This window comes from Xenopus laevis, chromosome 4S (genome assembly GCF_017654675.1).
Source record: "Xenopus laevis strain J_2021 chromosome 4S, Xenopus_laevis_v10.1, whole genome shotgun sequence".
Lineage (NCBI taxonomy): Eukaryota > Metazoa > Chordata > Amphibia > Anura > Pipidae > Xenopus > Xenopus laevis.
This window is the reverse complement of record NC_054378.1, coordinates 113,125,841-113,148,004: the sequence shown is the minus strand read 5'-3', so window position 1 is coordinate 113,148,004 and position 22,164 is coordinate 113,125,841. Positions and strand designations below refer to the sequence as shown.

At 40.9% G+C, this 22,164-nt stretch overlaps 1 protein-coding gene across 1 annotated transcript in view; it reads left to right on the top strand.

Annotated features, from left to right (window-relative positions):
* Nucleotides 1-16,130, top strand: part of plxna1.S (plexin A1 S homeolog) — a gene marked incomplete at its 5' end in the record, with an annotated part of 250,346 nt that extends 234,216 nt beyond the window's left edge. The window contains 9 exon segments of the mRNA NM_001094988.1: nucleotides 3,065-3,211; nucleotides 5,898-6,057; nucleotides 6,345-6,448; nucleotides 6,800-6,896; nucleotides 8,189-8,379; nucleotides 9,296-9,465; nucleotides 11,936-12,148; nucleotides 13,385-13,535; nucleotides 15,514-16,130. Coding sequence (NP_001088457.1) covers nucleotides 3,065-3,211; nucleotides 5,898-6,057; nucleotides 6,345-6,448; nucleotides 6,800-6,896; nucleotides 8,189-8,379; nucleotides 9,296-9,465; nucleotides 11,936-12,148; nucleotides 13,385-13,535; nucleotides 15,514-15,609 — 1,329 coding nt within the window. The 3' untranslated portion in view covers nucleotides 15,610-16,130.
* Between the last annotated feature and the right edge of the window lie 6,034 nt (nucleotides 16,131-22,164).

Here is a 22,164-nt window from a genome sequence, read left to right as displayed (position 1 = left end):
TTACCTACACGCCTTATGGCATAAATAAGTTGACCTGGTTGAAGAAAGAGCCTTTTGGGAAGATCACAGTGCACCAAAATTCCCAATTAGTGAAGTATCAATGCCACCCCTGAGGCCCATGTTTCACCCATAACTAAGCTCAGCCTGTCTATTCCTACAACATACAGGTCCTTAAGGTGTCACTTATCCACCATTAGTGTAAGAGTAATATAACTCAATCCATATTGGCTATTCATGAACTAATATTGGCCATATTTGCACTAATGCAGTAACCCATGGCAAATCACAGTTTATTTTTATTGATCTACCTGCAAGTGACTAAACTAAGATGTTTGGTCACTATTGGTAACTGCCCAGGTCCATCTAGGAGGTTTAAACTTTGGTCAGGGTCTGCCTTTGTACAAAGCATGGTTACCAATATAGGGAAACATCATATCTTGGACAACAAATGTGTTCATTTGCAGTTCAATCATACGGTAGCTGAGCGTCAAGCTAGGCTATTGGAGATATCTAGAAGGATGGTGCACACAAACAATTTTGTGGGAAAATGCATAATTTTGTACTAATTCAGACCCAGCCATTCTCGATAAACACAGCACATGCAAAAGATAGAACAGTTCCAAAAACATTTACACGGAACCTCCAGAGCTGCCCAGGTGGCCCAGTTCCACAGTTTGGGAACAGCTGATTGGAGTAGGTAGAATAACTGAATTGGCAGACTTTGTAGGCCCAAGATAAACCTTGTGTTTCCTATAGTTGTGATTATTTAATTAAAATTTGAGCACCCCCTAAGGAACAAACTCTCTATCATAGAAAATGTATAGGCAGAACATATAGCATAGGATGTAAGGCATCCTACTTGGCTGTTTCTGGATGTTTCATCACTGGCATCCATTTAGGTGTCCTCAGAAATATGCAAAAAAAAAAAACGCGGCAATTAAGGGACCTGAAGAAAGGAGCCGCAATTCCCAAAACATGGCACTGGTGCCCTTTTATCTTGCACCTCTTATATATTGGTCTGTTGGAGTAGAGAGACTTTAGGGCATCTGGAGGTTTAAAATATCAAGCAGAATGTATCACCCTCCATAAGGCAAGTTCTGGGCTCTTATTTATCAGAAGCCTAATGAGACATCCCGAGCAAAGGAAAAAACGTCATCTGATGTGTTGAAAAACGCAGAGTATTAGTTGCCTGATGAGCTAAATCTAGTCAATAATGCTCTGTGCATATTTGCAGCTTTCTGCTTGATAAGCACAAAGTGTCTCTGCTTGATTCTTACACGCTGCTCGTACAGAGAGAAGTCAGAGCCAGATTTTCTCGGGTTTAGTTCCATTTTCAGTTTTAAGCATAGCGCTGGAGCAAGCACATCTGCTGGGGGGAATGTTGCCCAAGTATCTGTGCAGAACCAACACAGCAGGACCTTCAGCATTTCCCTCTTTGAGTGTCCTTTTCTTTTTTTATAGAGTATTATATCATAAAATGAAGCTGGATTTAGAGTATTTTGTCTGAAATGCAGAGTTGTGAACATTAACTTTTTTTATTTAGAAAATATTGATTATGTTTTTTCATCTGGTGGAATCTACAGAGCTGAGACATTTTAGTTCAGTTCTAATGGTTGAAGTGCCCAGATATAGGATATACACTGTAGCAAATGTACAAATGTGTCACTAAAGGTGGATAATCTGATAAAATGAACATGCTCATGTAATACCAGGGCTGTCCTACTGGAGATCCATGTGATCCTCTAAAGTTTTTTTTATGGCCCCCAGATTACCCTATTTTTATGGTGTCTTAAAAATCTGGCCCTGGAACATGTAGAATAATGGACAAGGGGGGTGGTAACTAAATTGAAGACATTGAGGGAGTTTCATCGAGTGAGTGTCAATCATTGTTGTTCATGCAAGTTCTAAATGCCTTTGCCCTCGGAGTTAGGGAAGTCTAAAGTTCAGGAATCCTTTGCAGTCTTTCAGTATGTTTTGCATTTCTTACACATAAGGTTTGCTGGGAATTGTAGTTGAGTTACATCTGGAATGCCACAGGTCAGACATTCAGAACTTCATGTAATATCTTCTTCTTGGGTTTGGGGGCACCAGAATACCAGCATTGCTTTTATTATCTCAAGCCCTACAGCAATGATATTTTGTATTCCCTCCAATACGCTCACAAGCCTCCTGCCCAAATCCCGCTGTATTTTACTCCAGAAGCCATTAATAATCCATAGCTTGACCAAGCGCATAACGCTCCTTCTCAGATCGTGCTTCTCACCTTCCCCAAGCTGAATTAATGAAGCTAAGTTTGCAAATGAACCATAATTTCAAAGACAACCACGTTGTCAGAAGGTCTGGGCATGATGCATGTCTGCTCCTGCTTGTTAGCAGCTGTCTCTTTAATTACTGCAGATGCTAATGAGATTCTAACAGCATATGGTGACAGGAAAGCATTTGCACTTTTGCACCAAAGAATGACAGAGCAGGGACACCTGGGTGCAGGAGGTGCCCGCATGTATTTTTAGCTTTGTACATGACTTGTGTGATCTTGTGTGACTCTTCTTTAGATATCGACTGTCAGAGAGGACCCATTCTGTGCCAGAGTTGTAGTAAGCCGACTACCTTGCAATGTTTTAATAGCAAAAGCATTTTTAATTTCCAGTTAAAGGGGAGCTCCTCCCAACAGCTTTTTTTGCAAAATGGCTTTCCAGTATAAACAATTGACTCTTGAAACAGTGTAGTAGGATGTGTTGTGTTTCAGAAGACATCTCACTTAGGACAATACTTTAATGTAACAGGTGACCCTTGCTTTCAAAACATTCATTCTTTATTGGCATAATGTGGTAGATTATACATTTTACCCTGTCTTAAGTCTCTTTTGCTATTTTATTTGGGGGAGGGGAGGTCAAGGCCCCTCTGTTGTCCAACAATTTTCACAACACATTTCTGAAGAACCTTAGTTGTACCCAAGAAGGTGCTTAATATCAATCCTCACTTTGCTGTTCCTACTAGCCTGTTTAAGTCCAATGTTGCAGCCTTTAAACCAACAACTCCTATGGACCTTCTTGCTCTGTTGCAGGAATGTGCTGGTGAGCCACTCTTCATGTTGTACTGTGCCATCAAGCAACAGATGGAGAAAGGACCTATAGATGCCATCACAGGAGAAGCCCGCTACTCGTTGAGCGAGGACAAGCTGATCCGTCAGCAGATCGACTACAAGACACTGGTGAGTTCACAAAGTTCTGCTTCCCAGCTGGTACATGAAGTGGGGGCAACCATATTATGATCATATACACTCTTGTCAGCAACTCAATGCAGAGGGGTTGATTCCAGCCCATGGTTAATGGAAGTCAATTCTTTCTCATAAAGTTTTGCTCTGAAATCCATTTTACTAACTCCCCAATGCAGAATATCAGATCAGACCATTTCTGATAGATCAGCTCATTCACCAACCCATAATGACTGGTGTACTGAAGATCAGAGGTGCATTTATATGGGCAGTATCAGCTTAAAAACCTTGTACAATGGAGAGAAAGCCATGTGGCTGTGTTTTCTACAGTCACATTTTATACTTCCATTTATAAACCCTTGTCCTGTTTATCATGTAGCTTTTATGTACTTCCTCTCTGTCAATCCCAGTAGCCTGGCCTTGTTTTATGGCGCTGCTTCTTGACATAGTTTATGACTGAGTACACAGACGAGCAGTGCAAAGCTCCCAATCAATATGCATTCCTCGGGAAGAATTTTCTATTGTCACAATAACAAGGCATTTGGTAATCAATAGAGAAAAGTGACAGAGTGGGTAGGCAGTGAATATATTTTATCTTTTTTTATATTTTTATAATAATATAATACAAAATAGAAATGGGGTTCAACGGCATGTACAGTCATTTAGTTGCATATGGTGTATCTCAATTAGGGCAACTGCCATATTTTGTGCCAACTAGGCTCTAATATGGTCATGCAAATGGTATCGGTCATCATGTGGGCCAAAGTTATACTGTGAGTGTTGGAAAAAGCAGCCATTGAATACATCAACTGGTATTTGACATTTGCCCTAGTGAGTCAATAGATCAGCAGTCAGTCCATAGACCGGATCTGTGAAGCTAAAGATCAACTGGCCCTTGTGTCTCGAATGATGGCTTCTATAATTAAAACTTATTGACAATTATGATGTCCTTGGATGAGGTTCCTCCTGTGCTCTGTACCGCTACTGTATTACATCTAGTACATTTTAATGATGGGCTTTGCTGCCTCTTGGCTCTGACAAACTGCACAAAGTCTCATTGCCCGTACCTTGGGTATAGGGATAGAGATACAGGTTCTCAGTCCATGCATTTGGACCAGAGTTTCCATGAAATGCTGGTCTAATTGTACTAGTGTCCTAATCCCACACAGCTACATATTTGAAAACAAAAAGAAAGAGGTCACATTAAGACAGCTGGATTTACAAGCAGTTGAGAAACAATATCAACTAGCTAAATTGTATTTACCCAATATTTTTCTTAATTTTAACAAAACAAACTGATTTCTGGATTGGGTAAAGTTGCCTCTCATGATTATGCCCAACTTTCCCATCATGGTTTGTGAACTCCCAACGTTGCAGGATTCTGGGAATCTGGAATTCTTCTCAGAAGCAAGCCCCTTTTTTGGCTTAATTAAATACTGTATTATATCTTTAACTGGTGCCAGTTCTCTTGGCTTTCTCATTTATGAATTAAAAAGATTGTCTGAATCATCTTGTTTCTATTTTAAATCTCACTTCCCAAAAGCGGGGTAGAAATCATTCCTGTTTTGGCCAGTAAGCTCTGGCTTCCTTCCATTAAACTAGCACTTTTCTTATTAAATGGCATAAGATTGTGTCATAGGGCTGCTGTATGTGTCCTGCCATTAACATTAAATATATCCATCCTGCTATGTCACACCATACATTTCCATGCCGTGTATCACAATCCCCTATTGTACCCTGTTCCGGGGGTGCAGGCGTGTTTCACTGTCGGAAGATGCTGCCTAGTTTGTTTGTTTCCATGATCATAGCTGGGAAGTGAATCTGAGCTGTTTCTCAGCGTGGCTGTGATTGATCCATTAACATAAGTGGATAACCACTTAAACTACACCTGAAGAGTTGGCGCATCTAAATGTGCATTACATAACATGTTGCATTTAACAAGCTGAGTTGCCATACTTAATTCCATTTAACTATCGCTAGGCTTGGCACAGGAACCATTAATTGTGCTTGCTTCTAGATATTGTTGCCTCCCCCTTCCCCAAGCCTCCCTTTAGGGTCATGTGGTGTTAAGTAGAGAGCTGGTTGTTTTACATTGGTCTTTTTCTCTCTCTCCCCCATCCCTTCCTTTCTCTCTCTTGTGTCTTTTACTAATCTGCCTTGTCCATGTAATGGATTGAAGAATCCTTGTGCTGATGACGTTGGGCTGAGCGATGAATCATGTTGCCGCTCGCCTCAAGTAAGTTCAGACGCCACTCCTTCCGCTCTCACCCTTCTCTTTTGTGCAGGCGTTTGCCCTCTGAGAGTGCATCTTTGGCTGGATTCTTCAAACCATTTAATAAATAGTGCCCCCTACCCAAGGCTACTATTTCTGTTGGGTTGGGATAAATTTAAGGCAGCAATGTGGATAAACACTCCTGCAATGTCATACCAATGGAGCCAACTTTGATTTGACATTGCATGAGCATCGTGTCACAGCACTTTTATATGAAGGGAAAAGCGTGATATGATAGGACATGTTAAGCCAAATATCTTTATAAAGTTTGCTCCATCTGTATGCATGACCAGTTGGTATAGCTCTGTTTCTTTGACCAGTGAGTAACCAGCTTGCTCTGACGTTGGCTTGGTGGGAAAGTCATGAGAGCACTGTGCTGTAGAATTCACACTTCTACTATTTTTTCCACAGACCATGAACTGTGTAAATCCTGAGAATGAAAATGCCCCAGAAATCCCCGTCAAGGTGCTGAACTGCGACACCATAACCCAAGTGAAGGAGAAACTGCTTGATGCTGTGTATAAAGGTGTTCCTTACTCCCAGCGACCCAAAACAGGAGACATGGACCTGGGTATGAGCTTCTGTAATAACCATTTGTGACTTGTCATGCTTTGCTTTGCTCAACACCCTTTGGCTCTTTGTTTTCATTCCTTTATTATCTTCACTTACTTCACAACATCACAACCACATGCTGCAAAGGCTTCATCTTGAGTTTTGACATCTGTGCAAAAAGGCTTTTCCAAATGTAGTTTTATCTGGCTGGTCACTTCTTTGTGTCATCATTTATTGTTGTGTACCATAGGTACGTCAAGTTTCTATGAATATACAGTTCAGTGGGTTGTTGTGCTCTCTCCGCAGAGTGGCGCCAGGGTAGGATTGCACGCATTATTCTGCAAGATGAGGATGTGACGACCAAAATAGATAATGACTGGAAACGACTCAACACATTGGCACATTATCAGGTATGGTAGTAGGCTGAAGAGATCAATATAGCCCGTTCAAATTCAGTGGGTGTTCATAAATATATCTGAATGAATAGTGGTTGCAGGAGTTGAGGTGGTGATTGTGTGTGTGGTGCCATTGTCATAACCGCATTATTACCGACATAGTGAGTGGAGCTGCCGTTCGTGCCGTAGGAAGGAGATGTGTTGTAGCTTCAACAAGAGTATTGGATCACCATCATTACAACTAATCGTCCTTTTTCTTATTGCAAATAAAAATATGAACTTTACTGTCTGAGTGAAATGGTGCAAAAGGATTTGGTGTTACTTTTTGAAGACTAATATTTTAATGTCTGGTACTATGTCATGTAGGTGACGGATGGGTCTTCGGTTGCACTGGTGCCCAAACAGAATTCTGCCTACAACATCTCAAACTCATCAACGTTTACAAAGTCTCTGAGCAGATATGGTGAGTCACTTATCCTTCCCCTTTCATTCTTTCCCTGCCTCTCTCTTCTTTTTTACTACACTCATTCCTCAATGTTTTTCTCTGACTTTTCTCCATGTGATTGTGCCTGAGGGCATTTTATCTTGTGCCTTCACTGTGCAATTCTAGTAGCACCCATTAGTCACTGGAAGAGTGCAGGGACCTCTGGGAAGGTTAGAGGAGGCCTTCTAGCTCCTGATCTTTGTTTATATTCTAGCCCAGCAATATCTGGAGGTCAAGCAAATATTCTCCTTTTTACAATTTAATTAAAGCAGCAAAACCTCTCTCTCGAATCTAAGTGAATTGACAGTGATACTAAAATTAATTATCGCACGTAATTGGCTTTGAAATGTCAGCCACGGAACAAGCGTCTGCCTACAGCTTTTCAATTTGCATTGTAGGTGTCGTTTAGAGAGAGAAAATAAAATGCTTAGAACTGAAACATTATTCGCTTAAAGCTTTTGGGAAACATTCATTAAACACATCTGGTGCTTTGGGGAAAAAAGGGGCTTTGAAGGCAGCAAATGTGACGAGCAAACAGAAAAATGGCGTTTGAAAGTGTTCTAGCATGGAACCCACTAGTCTTGCAGAATCACTTTGTGGGCAGTTTTTGACAAAGTATTGAAGTATTCTTCCATAGTAAGCTCTTGGGACTGGAACAAACCTTACTTTGTTTCTTCCTAGGTTTAGCAAATAGATTTTCTTGTCTGTTTTCTGTAAGGGGTATTTTTGTCCTCTTCTTAGTCATAGTGGCCGGTTTTAACCTGAACCTTCGTTGTTAACCAGGTTCTGCCATGTGTATCCAATAAATGCATTTTAATTATTGGTGCGGTACGAAGTATTTTATCCTAATATTTTGCAAGTGGAGGGTGGACGACTGATTGTAAGTGCACCATGAAGATTGGAGCTGACTCAGTTGAATCTCCATAGTGGGGACTGCCCAACTGCTTGGTTTTATCTGGATAAACTAGAAGCCATATACTGTAGGTACTGAATAAACAACTGACCCTTTTAGATGTTTGATAAAACTGTTACTGGCAATGAGCAGTTAGGAACTTCTGCTCACAACAAAGGAGAAAGATGCCAATATAATAAAAGTGCACCAGGTCTAGTATCCAATAGCAACCCACGAGATTATTTTATTGTTTTTGTTATTATTTTAAACATGCTTCCTGTAGCTGCAACCTGCTGGATTTTTATACAGGCTGCAGACTTTAATATTTATTAAATTAGCTTGTTGAAAAAGTTATAATTCTGATCTTTCCTTACAACAGAGAGTATGTTACGGACAGCATCAAGCCCAGACAGCCTGAGGTCCCGCACCCCAATGATCACCCCTGACCTGGAGAGTGGAACCAAACTCTGGCACCTGGTGAAAAACCACGACCACCTAGATCAGCGGGAGGGCGACAGAGGTAGCAAGATGGTGTCAGAGATTTACCTCACTCGCCTGTTGGCCACAAAGGTGAGTCATGGATGTCTGTTTTCCAGGTACTGAATTGGAACTTAGAAGTGAATCATATGAAAAACATAGCCATAGGGACAATATCCTGATATTAGAGATGAGAATGCAAATATCCTAAGGCTGTTTATTTACTGTAATTTAAAGGCAAACCTTGTCTTTATGATAGGGAGCATATAGTCTATTTAAACTGACCTTAGACCTAGACAAACGGTACAGTACTCCAAGTAGCCTCACCAAACAAGGCAGGAACAGCTGGAAAGCAAATATTTACTTCTTTGCTAATGACAATGCAAAAATGGCCCTTGCTGCCATCTGCTACCGCAGTGTATATTTCCCATAGCAATGCTTGGTGTGGCAATTTAGTTGCTTCCTGGCATCAGCAAAAGCAAATCTGGGGGGGTGCTGAGGATCAATGGTTTAGAACAAAAATGTACAATTAATTTTAGGAAGGATTTTTATTAAAACCCCAATTTCTGCTTAATTATGAAAACAATATTAAAGTGATACCGACACTTCTATCAAAGCGAAGCAAACACTAACCTAACGTGATACACAGACATGCATTTGGCCACTGGACTCCATAATTTCAAAGTGCTGCAGGTTATTTATGGCTCCTCTGAACCTTTAAACATTGACTGCAGAGGAAACCATAGTAGTCTGGAATTTGAAGTCCTCCTACTTTTATGGCGGGCAGTGTATAGTTTATCTGAAATGCAGAGGGACTTCAAGTTTCAGAACCAATCAGTTCAACATGAAACAGGAGAGAGAGAATGAGATAGAGGGAGGGAGGGAGGGAGGGATGGATAGATAATTGGCAGTTCAGATCTACAAATAACAATGCAGAAAGTCTGAAGATTTCTATCAAGAGGTTTTCATTGTTGGCCCACGTTACACTCTCCCTTCCTCCCTTCTCCAGGGAACTCTCCAGAAGTTTGTGGATGATCTCTTTGAGACAATCTTCAGCACGGCACATCGCGGAAGCGCGCTCCCTCTCGCCATTAAATACATGTTTGATTTTCTGGACGAGCAGGCGGACAAGCATCAGATTACCGACTATGATGTGCGCCATACATGGAAAAGTAACTGGTGAGCCCATCTTATAATATAGTATGTCCAGTGTGGAGGTTGCCATCATCTGTGTTGTTGTTATGACACAGACACGAGCACATGGAATGACACACACACACTACAAGCCTGTGGTCTCCTGGCTCTGCTCTTCATTAATCCGCACTGACGTTGGTTATAGAAAGACTAATATATTACAAAATGACAAACTGACACTTCTCTTTCTTCAACACACAATTACAGACAAACTCAGGCTTTGTATTGGAATACTGCTCTTGCTGCCCCTCTTAATCGCCCTGTTATACTTCCCTCATTAATGTCTCATCTCAGGCCTTCTAATTATCCTCTCATACCATGAATTTTCCTAAGTATAAATTGTGTGTGTATGGGGGGGGGGTAGGTCACTTAAGTCATTGTGGTTCTGAGTTACTGTGCCAAGTGCCCTTCCCTTGCCAATCTCTGTTACTTCCCAGTGGGCATTCTAATCTTCATTTGCCCATCCATGGGATTGCCTGAGTGCAGTGTTCTGACTGGTCTGGAACTTTTACATGTATGACATTTCTAATATGATAGACAAATTGCTTTTTTATGGTTGAGTAAGTGCAGGGAAACCTTGGGAATGCACCTACACAACCTAATCCACACTGCAACAGAGAGGAAGCAATTTGTGCAAATACACAGAGCCTAGGCGCATGGTTCTTTATGGAACCAGAACATAAAATCCAAACCATCTATTAGAATGTAGCTTCTCTTATCTGAATGAAAGCTTTCCAGCAGGGGTGCCCAGACATAACCAGTGTGGGGTCCAGGCCCGGATTTGTGGAAAGGCCACCTAGGCCCGGGCCTAGGGCGGCAGGATTTTAGGGGGCGGCATGCTGCCCAACCACACCCACATTGGTCCAAAAACAGTGGAATGTGCTGGATTTTTAAACTCATTTTTTAACCTTCCCATGCACCAATCCCCATTGATGAAAATTTGCAAGAATAAAGGGAAGGGGACATGGGCGACAAACGGCAGTGGGCCTAGGGGCGCCCATTATGTAAATCCGGCCCTGGTGGGGTCTAGTTTGGGCAGCGATGACTTACCTCCACAGGAACATTATCTGGATTCTCTACAGTACCATGGAAATTGTAAAGGGATCCTGTCATCGGAAAACATGTTTTTTTACAAAACGCATCAGTTGATAGTGCTACTCCAGCAGAATTCTGCACTGAAATCCATTTCTCAAAAGAGCAAACAGATTTTTTTATATTCAATTTTGAAATCTGACATGGAACTAGACATTTTGTCAATTTCCCAGCTGCCCCCAGTCATGTGACTTGTGCCTGCACTTTAGGAGAGAAATGCTTTCTGGCAGGCTGCTGTTTTTCCTTCTCAATATAACTGAATGTGTCTCAGTGAGACATGGGTTTTTACTATTGAGTGTTGTTCTTAGATCTACCAGGCAGCTGTTATTTTGTGTTAGGGAGCTGTTATTTGGTTACCTTCCCATTGTTCTTTTGTTTGGCTGCTGGGGGGGGGGAAGCGAGGGGGGTGATATCACTCCACCTTGCAGTACAGCAGTAAAGAGTGATTGAAGTTTATCAGAGCACAAGTCACATGACCTGGGGCAGCTGGGAAATTGACAATATGTCTAGCCCCATGTCAGATTTCAAAATTGAATATAAAAAAAATCTGTTTGCTCTTTTGAGAAATGGATTTCAGTGCAGAATTCTGCTGGAGCAGCACTATTAACTGATTCATTTTGAAAATAACAGTATCCCTTTAATTACTTATGAATTATAGAACCATAACCATAAGGATAATACAGTGAAGCTCTTTCTGGGCAATCTGAGCTCAGCTGGTTATGGGATGATGATCTTCGAGTAGATCCCAGTTAAAGCTGGCAGTTTGTACCATTTTCAGGATATGTATGACTGCTGGGGATCTATTCCAGTATCTCAATTGAGGAATCAGGGCTGTATGTAAATCCTTTCTGCTGAGCGACTTTAGCTTTGGGCACCAAGGCTTTACAGTTGAACCTTGTAACGGTAGATGTTTATTATAAAAGCTGTATGTCCCGTTGGCCAAAAAAAAATCTACATTGCAAGCCAGATTTTTCTTGCAGGGACTTGGCTGTTTATATTGTGTTCTCGACTACATTTCCCAGCATCCTCAGCATGCCACTAACTCATTAAACCTAACCTTTGTGGAACACACAGATAGTGTGGAACCAGAGTTTAGGGGAGACCCACTTTGATATCAGCGCCCCTGTAACCGGCAAATTATTCCATACATATTGGAGAGCAAGCGCTTGCATTGTGCACCTCTTTCCATAGAAGAGCTGAGATGAATGTTACACTTGTGAGCATAATTATTACTTCTATTATATTTTCTTCATAGAGTGCCATACTGTTCCTTAGCCTAATGAGGTAGCAAATCTATGGATAATTATCTGCTAGTTCACATGTGACTTACACTCTCGCTCTCTCTCTCTGCTCTTTGTTCTAGTTTGCCACTGAGATTCTGGGTGAACGTCATTAAAAATCCACAGTTTGTGTTTGACATTCATAAGAACAGCATCACGGACGCCTGCCTTTCTGTGGTAGCCCAGACGTTCATGGATTCTTGTTCCACGTCAGAACATAAGCTGGGCAAGGACTCCCCAAGTAACAAGCTGCTGTATGCCAAGGACATACCCAATTACAAGAGTTGGGTGGAGAGGTGAGTGGTTGGTCCCAGATGGCTTCCAACACATAAGTGATTGGATGTATAAAACATATATGTTGTTGTGCACTAAGTTGGCAGCTGGTGTATTTCTTGCAGGAGAATGTAAGAGCCCACTGCTGATTTTTATCTGATATGGAACTAGGGGTAGGCAGCAGAGGCATGTGCCTAGGGCATAATGTTTTGGGAGGGGGTGCCAAGACCCTAGACACGTGCCTCTTCTGTCTCTAACTTCGCTCCTGATTTAAGTTAATTGCTCTGGCCCTGCCAATCAGAAAGCAGCGGTGGAGAATTTACTGAGCATAAGAGAAGCTTAAGTGATGTGTGGGCTGGCCCGATATCCACTGGTTCAGACCAACCTCACTCCCCTAATTGTGGGTCGCAGGTGGGTTCGAGGTTTAGCCCCTCTTGCATGCTCTCCCCCGCTCGTGACCATTCACTGTTGACTTTCTTACTTCCGGTTTTATAGGAGCGTGCCTGTCCGCCCCCAAATCCAGTATTTGGTTTAGGATTCTGTCTTTTTCAGCAGGATTCGGATTCAGCCGAATCCTTCTGCCCGGCCGAACCGAATCCTAATTTGCATATGAAAATTTTGGGCGGGGAGGGAAATCGCGTGACTTTTTGTCACAAAACAAGGAAGTAAAAAATGTTTTCCCCTTCCCACCCCTAATTTGCATATGCATATGCATATGCAAATTAGGATCCGGCTCGGTATTCGGCCGAATCTTTCACAAAGGATTTGCCGAATCCAAAATAGTGGATTTGGTGCAACCCTAGATGTCATCGGCGGGTCAGCGCAGGTCTATAAAAGGAAGGCGGGCGGGTTAAGGTCGGGTTACATCACTAAAGCTAAGATAGAGAGCTGCATAGAATGAGGGGTTGACATGGGGGAACTTAGAATTCCTTATGCATTGGCCTGATTCGGTGGGCCATAATCAGAACCCTAACTAAAAATAGTGCTTTGACATATAATAAGGGCTGGTTTTTAGTGCAGGGCAGAGAAGGGGACCCCACTGTTATAGTTTTTACATATTTTGTATTTTATGTCAGGTATGTGGAAGCTGCACACTCTTTTGATGTCTTAAACTTCAACACCACTGTGTGCTGTGGGCCATTCGGCTTTTGCCCTTCTACTGTATTTATATTTGTGGGGAATATTTTTTTTTTAGGGTGACTGCCTTATGATCTTTTGTGTGTATCACCTCCATCTCATTATAATATTTCCCACTGCAGGTATTATGCAGATATTGCCAAAATGCCGGTTATCTCAGACCAGGATATGAGTGCATACCTAGCCGAACAATCACGGTTACACCTGAGCCAGTTCAACAGCATGAGTGCCCTGCATGAGATTTACTCCTATATCACAAAATACAGAGACGAGGTAAGTACAGGGCGATATCTTCTGACTGGCTGACATAATATTATCACATTTTCTCTTCTGACTTCAACATCCATTCTGTATCTCCCACGCATACGCTCCGAGAAATGCTCCGCTATATATTTAGCTCATAAACAAGTGCAGAGCTCTCTCTCGTATTAAGATGATAGTAATTGTATTAACGATTAACTGGATACTAATGAGCACAAGCTACAGTATAGCAGCAGTGAAATGTCAAAGCAGAGGTGGGGGTGAATATTCATGCAAATTAACATGGGAGGTTCTCATTGGGATTGAGTTGGTGTGAAAAAATAGATGTGATTTTTTTTATATACAGTATTTTTTATATGCATGGTCTGACCATATCTAGTCTCTAATCACAAAAGTAGCTCCTGTGGAATGAAGTGGTAACTTTTCTCTAGAATACGTCAATTCAGATACAACAAGTCATGAGCTCCCTATTGCCCCTGTAACAAATAATTGATATTGACAATTTACTGGAAGAATGACAGTTTATATTAAAACCCTGCCCTAAACTGATTAAAATTGATGGCACACAGAGGGATTTTGGGCTTGTGCAAGTTTTTAGGTGAAAATCTCATGATAGACACCAAATCTAGTGATTCCATTAGGCAGAAATGGGGGAGCAATTCCTTCTTGGATTGACTAATAAACTTATATTTGACATTGTTGGTATCATAAAGTCAACAAGGGGCTTCATCACAAGGGATTCTTTGGATCAAACCCCCCTTTGGAACCCATCATTTCACTATGGACTCTTAACAAGGTTACTGCATACAAAAACATTGCTCTTAAACCCTTCACTTCCATTATTATTATATCTCACATCAAATAAGCATTTACCCCAAGATGAATTTCCAGGACTATCTAACAGAAATTAGGCATTCTATTCCTAACTCTCCTTAAAGGGATCCTGTCATGGGAAACATGTTTTTTTCTAAACGCATCAGTTAATAGTGCTGCTCCAGCAGAATTCTGCACTGAAATCCATTTCTCAAAAGAGAAAACAGATTTTTTTATATTCAATTTTGAAATCTGACATGGGGCTAGACATATTGTCAATTTCCCAGCTGCCCCATGTCATGTGAGACGATTGGACCATTTAGACGATTTTACTATTGTGCAACAGCAAAAATTTAAGTGTAACCATAAAAGTTGTTTCTTAGCTGTCCATATGTACTGTATGTCCCAGCAGGGATTGCAGTTCAACCCATTATCAGATGAGGACATCCTTTGGCTATAACTTCACATATGCCCCCCCCAATATCTTAAAGGGATACTGTCATGGGAAAAAAAAACAATTTCAAAATGAATCAGTTAATAGTGCTGCTCCAGCAGAATTCTGCACTGAAATCCATTTCTCAAAAGAGCAAACAGATTTTTTTATATTCAATTTTGAAATCTGACATGGGGCTAAACATTTTATCAATTTTCCAGATGCCCCTGGTCATGTGACTTGTGCCTGCACTTTAGCAGAGAAATGCTTTCTGGCAGGCTGCTGTTTTTCTCAATGTAACTGAATGTGTCTCAGTGAGACATGGATTTTTACTATTGAGTGTTGTTCTTAGATCTACCAGGCAGCTGTTATCTTGTGTTTGGGAGCTGCTATCTGGTTACCTTCCCATTGTTCTTTTGTTTGGCTGCATGGGTTTTTCCCATGACAGTATCCCTTTAAGACTGGACCCCTAAACCAAGGCTCTGCTCCTCCTTAGGGGTCCAAACCCACAGTTTGTAAACTACTGTTATATAATATTTATCTGTGAACTTGACATGAAGATATGTGCATTATTCACCCATGCCTTTGACTGGTCTATAAGATAGAAATCATTTTAGGTTATACTTACAGCTTTATGTCATAGTGGAGTAACAGAGAGATATTTGACATTATATATTTTAAGCTCTAAACGGGGTTGACTGAACTCAACCAGCATGCGCTAAGTCATTTTCACTTCTTTTGTAGATTTTAACTGCATTGGAAAAAGATGAACAAGCAAGGAGGCAGCGGCTACGAAGTAAACTGGAACAGGTCATCGACACAATGGCGCAGAGTAGTTGAAGTCCATGTTCTCTGCTTTACTTGGTCCCCCAATGGCTACCGAGGGAATCTTACAGACTCACTACAAATGCTCATGGCTACGAACTTCAGAAACTTCCATGAGAGAACGAACAAATCCACGTGCGAGTGTGTGTATATATATAAATATATATACATATAAAGACTTTAGAAAACATTTCAAAGAATGACTTAGAAACCTTTATAAAATAAACACTTTTAAGGGACTCAAATTTCAATACAAAATTAAAATAGAGATTTAAAACAATGGGAGCTGCTTGAACGTTCCAGGGAAGAGACAGTACGCCTGGCCACGTGACATCCACGGATTATGTGATCGACTGGAAGTCGTTAACCACTGAGGAAAACGGATTTCCTTTCATCTTGTCTCCCCCTTAAAAATCCCCGGGCTACTCTCAAACCCTAAACAACCTCTCTCTTTGGCTTTCAGCCACTAGTGTTAATGCTACATTTGCACAATTTACTGAAATTCTTGGGTTTTTTAAAGAAATGAAAAAAAAAAAGAAGAAAAAAACAAGGAATCATAAAATAAGATGAAAAAAGCAAAAAAGGTGTTTTTGTGTTTCTGGAAAGCCACAATCGAAACCACTCCACAGATTCTCCTACAGGAAGGATAAACTGTTCCAGAAGCTTTGATATTTTTCTAGATTTCGTTCCGTGCCATGTTTCCTTTGAATGTTGTTTTAGTGAATAAAAATGGGAAAAAAATTAATATAAAGAAGACTCTAATTGTAATACATAGGGAGAGTAAGCGAGATGTCCCGGAAGGGGCAATACCACCTTTGGTTATGGAGGGGGTAACAGGAACTGTTGTAGAAAAGTTACATTTCAAGTTTCTTAGGAGACCAACCCCCATCCTCCCTATATTTTTTTATTTTGGAATGAATTGTGTTTGATTTCAAATGAATATTGGATATGTTTTGTTCCCTCCACAATAATGCTACATGATGGAAGCACATTCAGATGCACGACACCTCTTACACATGTACATGTACGATTTTGCTTTGGGAAGGAATACTAATCCCACAATGATTTGCAATGGCAGGGTTCCAAAAGCCACAAAGGCAATGAAGTGTAAACATGCCTCCATCTGCTAGAAGAATGTCCAGTCACTGGTTGAGTCTTGGCCAACAGTAGTTTGGGCTCCTCTGCTATCTTCCATCTTAATGGTGCCGTAGGATTGGTGAAAACGGTGATGGCCTATGAATCAATATGGACAAGAGGACTGTTAAGCAATGGGTGGTTTGTAGTTTTGAAAAACGGTCCGCACACACCAATATTGCAGTCGGGGATTGTGCCCCTTTTATTAATGCCACCAACAATCAACGTTTCGGGGGGAACACAGCCTCCCTTCTTCAGCAATGGGTGGTCTAACTTGTGGGGTGACTGTGCTAATTTTGGGGGTATGGAAAAGGTGGACTTGATGGAGGGAGGGGAAAAGGTAATCTATTTTAACCATTGTGTTGGCTTTTTTAGTTTGTTTTATTTCTAATGCCTGGTCCTGTTTTTGAACATCTGCTTTTATTTGGGGGAATTTCAGAGATAAAATTAGAATTTTAATGGCCAGTCATAGAGGCATAGACCATTTAGAAGATTTTACTATTGTGCAACAGCAAAAATTTAAGTGTAACCATAAAAGTTGTTTCTTAGCTGTCCCCGCAGGGATTGCAGTTCAACCCATTATCAGGTGAGGACATCCTTTGGCTATAACTTCACATATGCCCCCCCCCAATATCTTAAAGAGATACTGTCATGGGAAAAAAAAATTCAAACAGTTAATAGTGCTACTCCAGCAGAATTCTGCACTGAAATCCATTTCTCAAAAGAGCAAACAGATTTTTTTATATTCAATTTTGAAATCTGACATAGGGCTAGACATTTTATCAATTTTCCAGCTGCCCCTGGTCATGTGACTTGTGCCTGCACTCTAGAAGAAAAATGCTTTCTGGCAGGCTGCTGTTTTTCCATCTTAATGTAACTGAATGTGTCTCAGTGGGACATGGGTTTTTACTATTGAGTGTTGTTCTTAGATCTACCTGGCAGCTGTTATCTTGTGTCAAGGAGCTGTTATCTGGTTACCTTCCCATTGTTCTTTTGTTTGGCTGCTGGGGGGGGAAGGGAGGAGGGATGATATCACTCCAACTTGCAGTACAGCAGTAAAGAGTGATTGAAGTTTATCAGAGCACACGTCACATGACTTGGGGCAGCTGGGAAATTGACAATATGTCTAGCCCCATGTCAGATATTAAAATTGAATATAAAAAAAAATCTGTTTTGAGATGGATTTCAGTGCAGAATTCTGCTGGAGCAGCTCTAATAACTGATTCATTTTGAAATTATTTTTTTTCCCATGACAGTATCCCTTTAATATTAGCTACTTGACCATTCCAGAGTCATTACATGGCTGCAGTTTTTTGTAAAGAACTTATTAATTTCTTACAAGCAACAGCGAGCCCTTAGCTGAAAGGCTTCAGGTTATCCAATAGTTTTGGTATATTTGGTAATATCCCCATTTTATATGCCTGGTGACTTCCTAATGGCATGACCGAAACGGTCACATCACCCCCTTCCCCCACTGTCACATCACCCCCTTCCCCCACGAAAAATAGGGTGGAATTCTTCCAATGTGTGCTTCAGTCCCATTGGGCATACTTGTTGGTTATTTGGTGGTTATTTTGGAACCTTTATGCCAGCTGCCAAGCTTAGTCCCATGCTCATACAGGTGCTGCTGGCTGGGATGGCCTCCTCTATGTTAATCCCTTTTACTGTGACGTGATTGGAACAATCAGAGCAAATTCCCAGAGTGTTGTGGCCTACGGCAAAGTCTGATTTGTGGTTTACTTGGAAGCTCTCTGTAAATATCCTCTGGCTATTTTAACGTTGCTCAGATTTAGTACTTGTAAATAAATTCCTCGCATCACAAAGAGATTAAACAACATTTTTGCTAAATAATACTTGTCTGTGGCTTCTTTTAGTCCTCATTTGCTTCTCTGGTGCCTTCCTTATTGGACAGGGCTGCGCTGAATATAGAAAGATCATTTTAGTAGGCCATGCTGCTGCAGAAAATCTCTGGTCTCCATGGCGGCAAAGATAATTCTATTAGTCTATGTTTTATCTGGTCAGAACACTTGGCAGCCATATAGAGTGCCTTACGGCTAAGAACTGGACACTGAAAATCAGATTTAATTTGGCAGTGCACAACCATACAGTTTCTTCAGTTTTTTAGCTGCCGCCTGTGCTCTGTTCTTGGGGATTTCACTAACCTGATCAAGCAAGAGTGTTTCTTGTTTGGTACAGGTACAGTATTTCACACACCTTTTTGGCAGCTGTACAATTGTAGGAATTCAATCTCATGGCAAACGTAGTTGACACATTTCTAATAGTAAAAAGAAAGAAGCATTTAGCATTTTGCTGTGCCTGGGTTTTATTCATAGAAGGACTTTTTGCCACCTTTCTATTGTTCTCAGTGTTTGAAACAGCAGGAAGCGTTTCCTCTTATGCAAATGACCTTTTCAAACCTGGAAGATCAATTAACTGACCAATAATTATAGTACAAACTGTAGATATTGTTTGGGATTGTGTAGGCAGTAAACACTTACCCAAAATTTTAGAGCTGCAAGATGTATGGGCAATGTTATACCCGTGGCCAGACCTTCTGCTCCACAAATTGCTGAAACCATGCCGTGCCACAGAAGAAGAAGGCTTTGATAAAAAAGTAAAACACAACATTGACCCCAATGACAAGCTCAACAAACGTATACAGTATACAAGATACCAGCACAATGAAATAAGAGGTTTTGTAACCCAGATAGTTACTTATAAATAGTAGACCATGGACTTTTACCTTGGGGTTGGGTTTTATGGCTTAGTAGCCCCTAAGCAAATTGCATCACATAATACTATGCTAGGAGGTTGATTGTTATTACCTGGATGTAATCATGCCCTCCAAGCAAGAAATATGGATTTTCTTGTGAAACCCTCAGTTTGTCACAGGTCACTAACAAGCATGGTTAGGGGCTGGCCCAAACTCAATAATCAAAAATATATTGGCATTGGTTATTTAGTATAAGGAGCCTTCTTTTTAGGCACTATAATCTTCCTAGAAATCAAAGGTGCAATTCTGGTTTCTCTTAACACTAAGGGGCCCATTTACTTAGTTCGAGTGAAGGAATAGAGGAAAAATAGTTCGAATTTGGAATGTTTTTTTTGGCTACTTCGACCATCGAATGGGCTACTTTGACCTTCGACTTCAATTCGAACTAAAAATCGTTCAACCATTCGATAGTCGAAGTTCTGTCTCTTTAAAAAATACTTTGACCCCCTAGTTCGCCACCTAAAACCTACCGAGCATCAATGTTAGCCTATGGGGAAGGTCCCCATAGGCTTCCTAACAATTTTCTGATCGAAGGATAATCCTTCGATCGATGGATTAAAATCTTTCGAATCGTTCGATTCGAAGGATTTAATCGTTCAGTCGAACGATTATTCCTTTGATCGTTCAATCGAACGAATTGCGCTAAATCCTTCAACTTCGATGTCGAAGTATTTCAATTTGGCAGTCGAATATCGAGGGTTAATTAACCCTCGATATTCGACCCTAGGTAAATTTGCCCCTAAATCTCATTAAGCAAACAGTGCATTTTAGTGGGCCCGTTGTCATTAAATCTAGAATGCTTGGCAGGTGTTACTTAAAAATTATTTTTTAGTTGCATTTTGTAGTCACGGATCTACCCTTGTTTAACTAACCCCTTAAGTTTAGGAGACCATGGTTGACCACAGGAATTGATTTTATGAGCAGATGTGATTGTGTTGTTTAGAATGCATTTTCATCAACACGAACTTGTAGGTGATGGAATGAGCTGGTGGATGGAAGAAGAAGGAAGAATTTGTTTAAATACCCTACACCAGTCATTGTTGGACTTCAGTTTAGAGGACTACTCTTGGCTCATAACAAAGTCACACATATATATTAACACCATGTGGTTTAAGCCCTAGTTCCATTAACTCCAAATCTTAATACTGTTTAAAGCTATTCTCCAAATTTCATCCTAACTTGCCTTCAGTCTTGGGCCCCCCACGTACTGCTCTGTATCCCCCTAGGATGGCTAGCCCCACATTATTACTGTTCTAGACAGGAGTCCCCAACATTTTATATCCGTGAAAATCATTCAGATGTAAAAAGAGTTGGGGAACAAACGCATTAATAAAAAAAGTTCCTGGGTGGTGCAAAATAAAGGCTGTGATTGGCTATTTGGTAGCCCCTATGTGGACTGACAGCCTACAGGAGACTCTAGTTGGCAGTATATCTGGTTTCATGCAACCAAAACTTACCTCCAGGCCAGGAATTCAAAAATAAGCACCTGCTTTGAGGCCACTGAGAGCAACATCCAAGGGGTTGGGAAGCAACATGTTACTCATGAGCTACTGGTTGGGGATCATACTATTTTTATAGAGCTTAGGGATAGTATCATCATACACAAATCTCTTGTGTCGGTACTAATGTGCCAGTTACTAATGTGCCAGTGGATTGTATGGAGGCACAAGAGCACTCAGACAGAAAGAGGCCATATACCTTCCACCTGCTTTGAATAGGTTAAAAGAACAGGGCTGCCTTTCATCATGGTGCTACAACAGCTGAAAGGTATGAAAGTGCACACGTATGCCTCTTGCATATTGGGCCCAAGTTGCTCCCAGTTGTGCTCAGTTCTCTTACCTGAAAAATTGTTTGCTCCTCTAGTATCTGGTGGCAACATTTACATTGCTAAAACACATTTTCTTTTTGATAAAATTTGGTAGATTGCTCCATGATTTACTGTGTTACATGGAGTCCACCAACTTCTGGCACCTGTTACATTCCACAATTCTTCTGCATTTCTTGCTTTTGCCTCACAAACAGCATTTTTGATGTCACCCCACAAGTTTCCTATTGGATTAAGGTCCAGGGATTGGGTCACTCCATAACGTCAATCTTGTTGGTCTGGAACCAAGATGTTGGTCGTTTACTGATGTGTTTGGGGTCTTTGTCTTGTTGAAACCCCCATTTCAAGGGCATTTCCTCTTCGGCATAAGGTAATATGACCTCTTCAACTTCAACTGGAACTTTTTTCAAAAAAGGGACTTTGCTGGGGCTTCTTGTCGATAGCTTGGGTTCACATAGGCGTCTTCTAATTGTAACAGTATCACAGGTAACTTTACTCCTTTGATCTTCCTGGAACTGATCATTTCACATTTTGGCTTATATCCATTCGAATGGTAGTTTTCCCATTTTCTTCCACGTCATTCAGGTTTTGGTGCTATTATAAAGAATTTGAGATCATTTTAGCTGAGCAGCCTATAATTTTCTCCACTTCTTTATATATTTTGCCCTCTCCAATCAACTTTTTAATCAAAGTACACTTCCAGCATGGACTGCATTTGCTGCTTTCCTTTCTTAAATAAGGTCTGTCATTTACACCTGTTTTTTTACAGAAAGAATGAGCTCACTAATTACACTCCACACTGCTATTATTTGGAACAAGCTATTATTATTTGGAACAC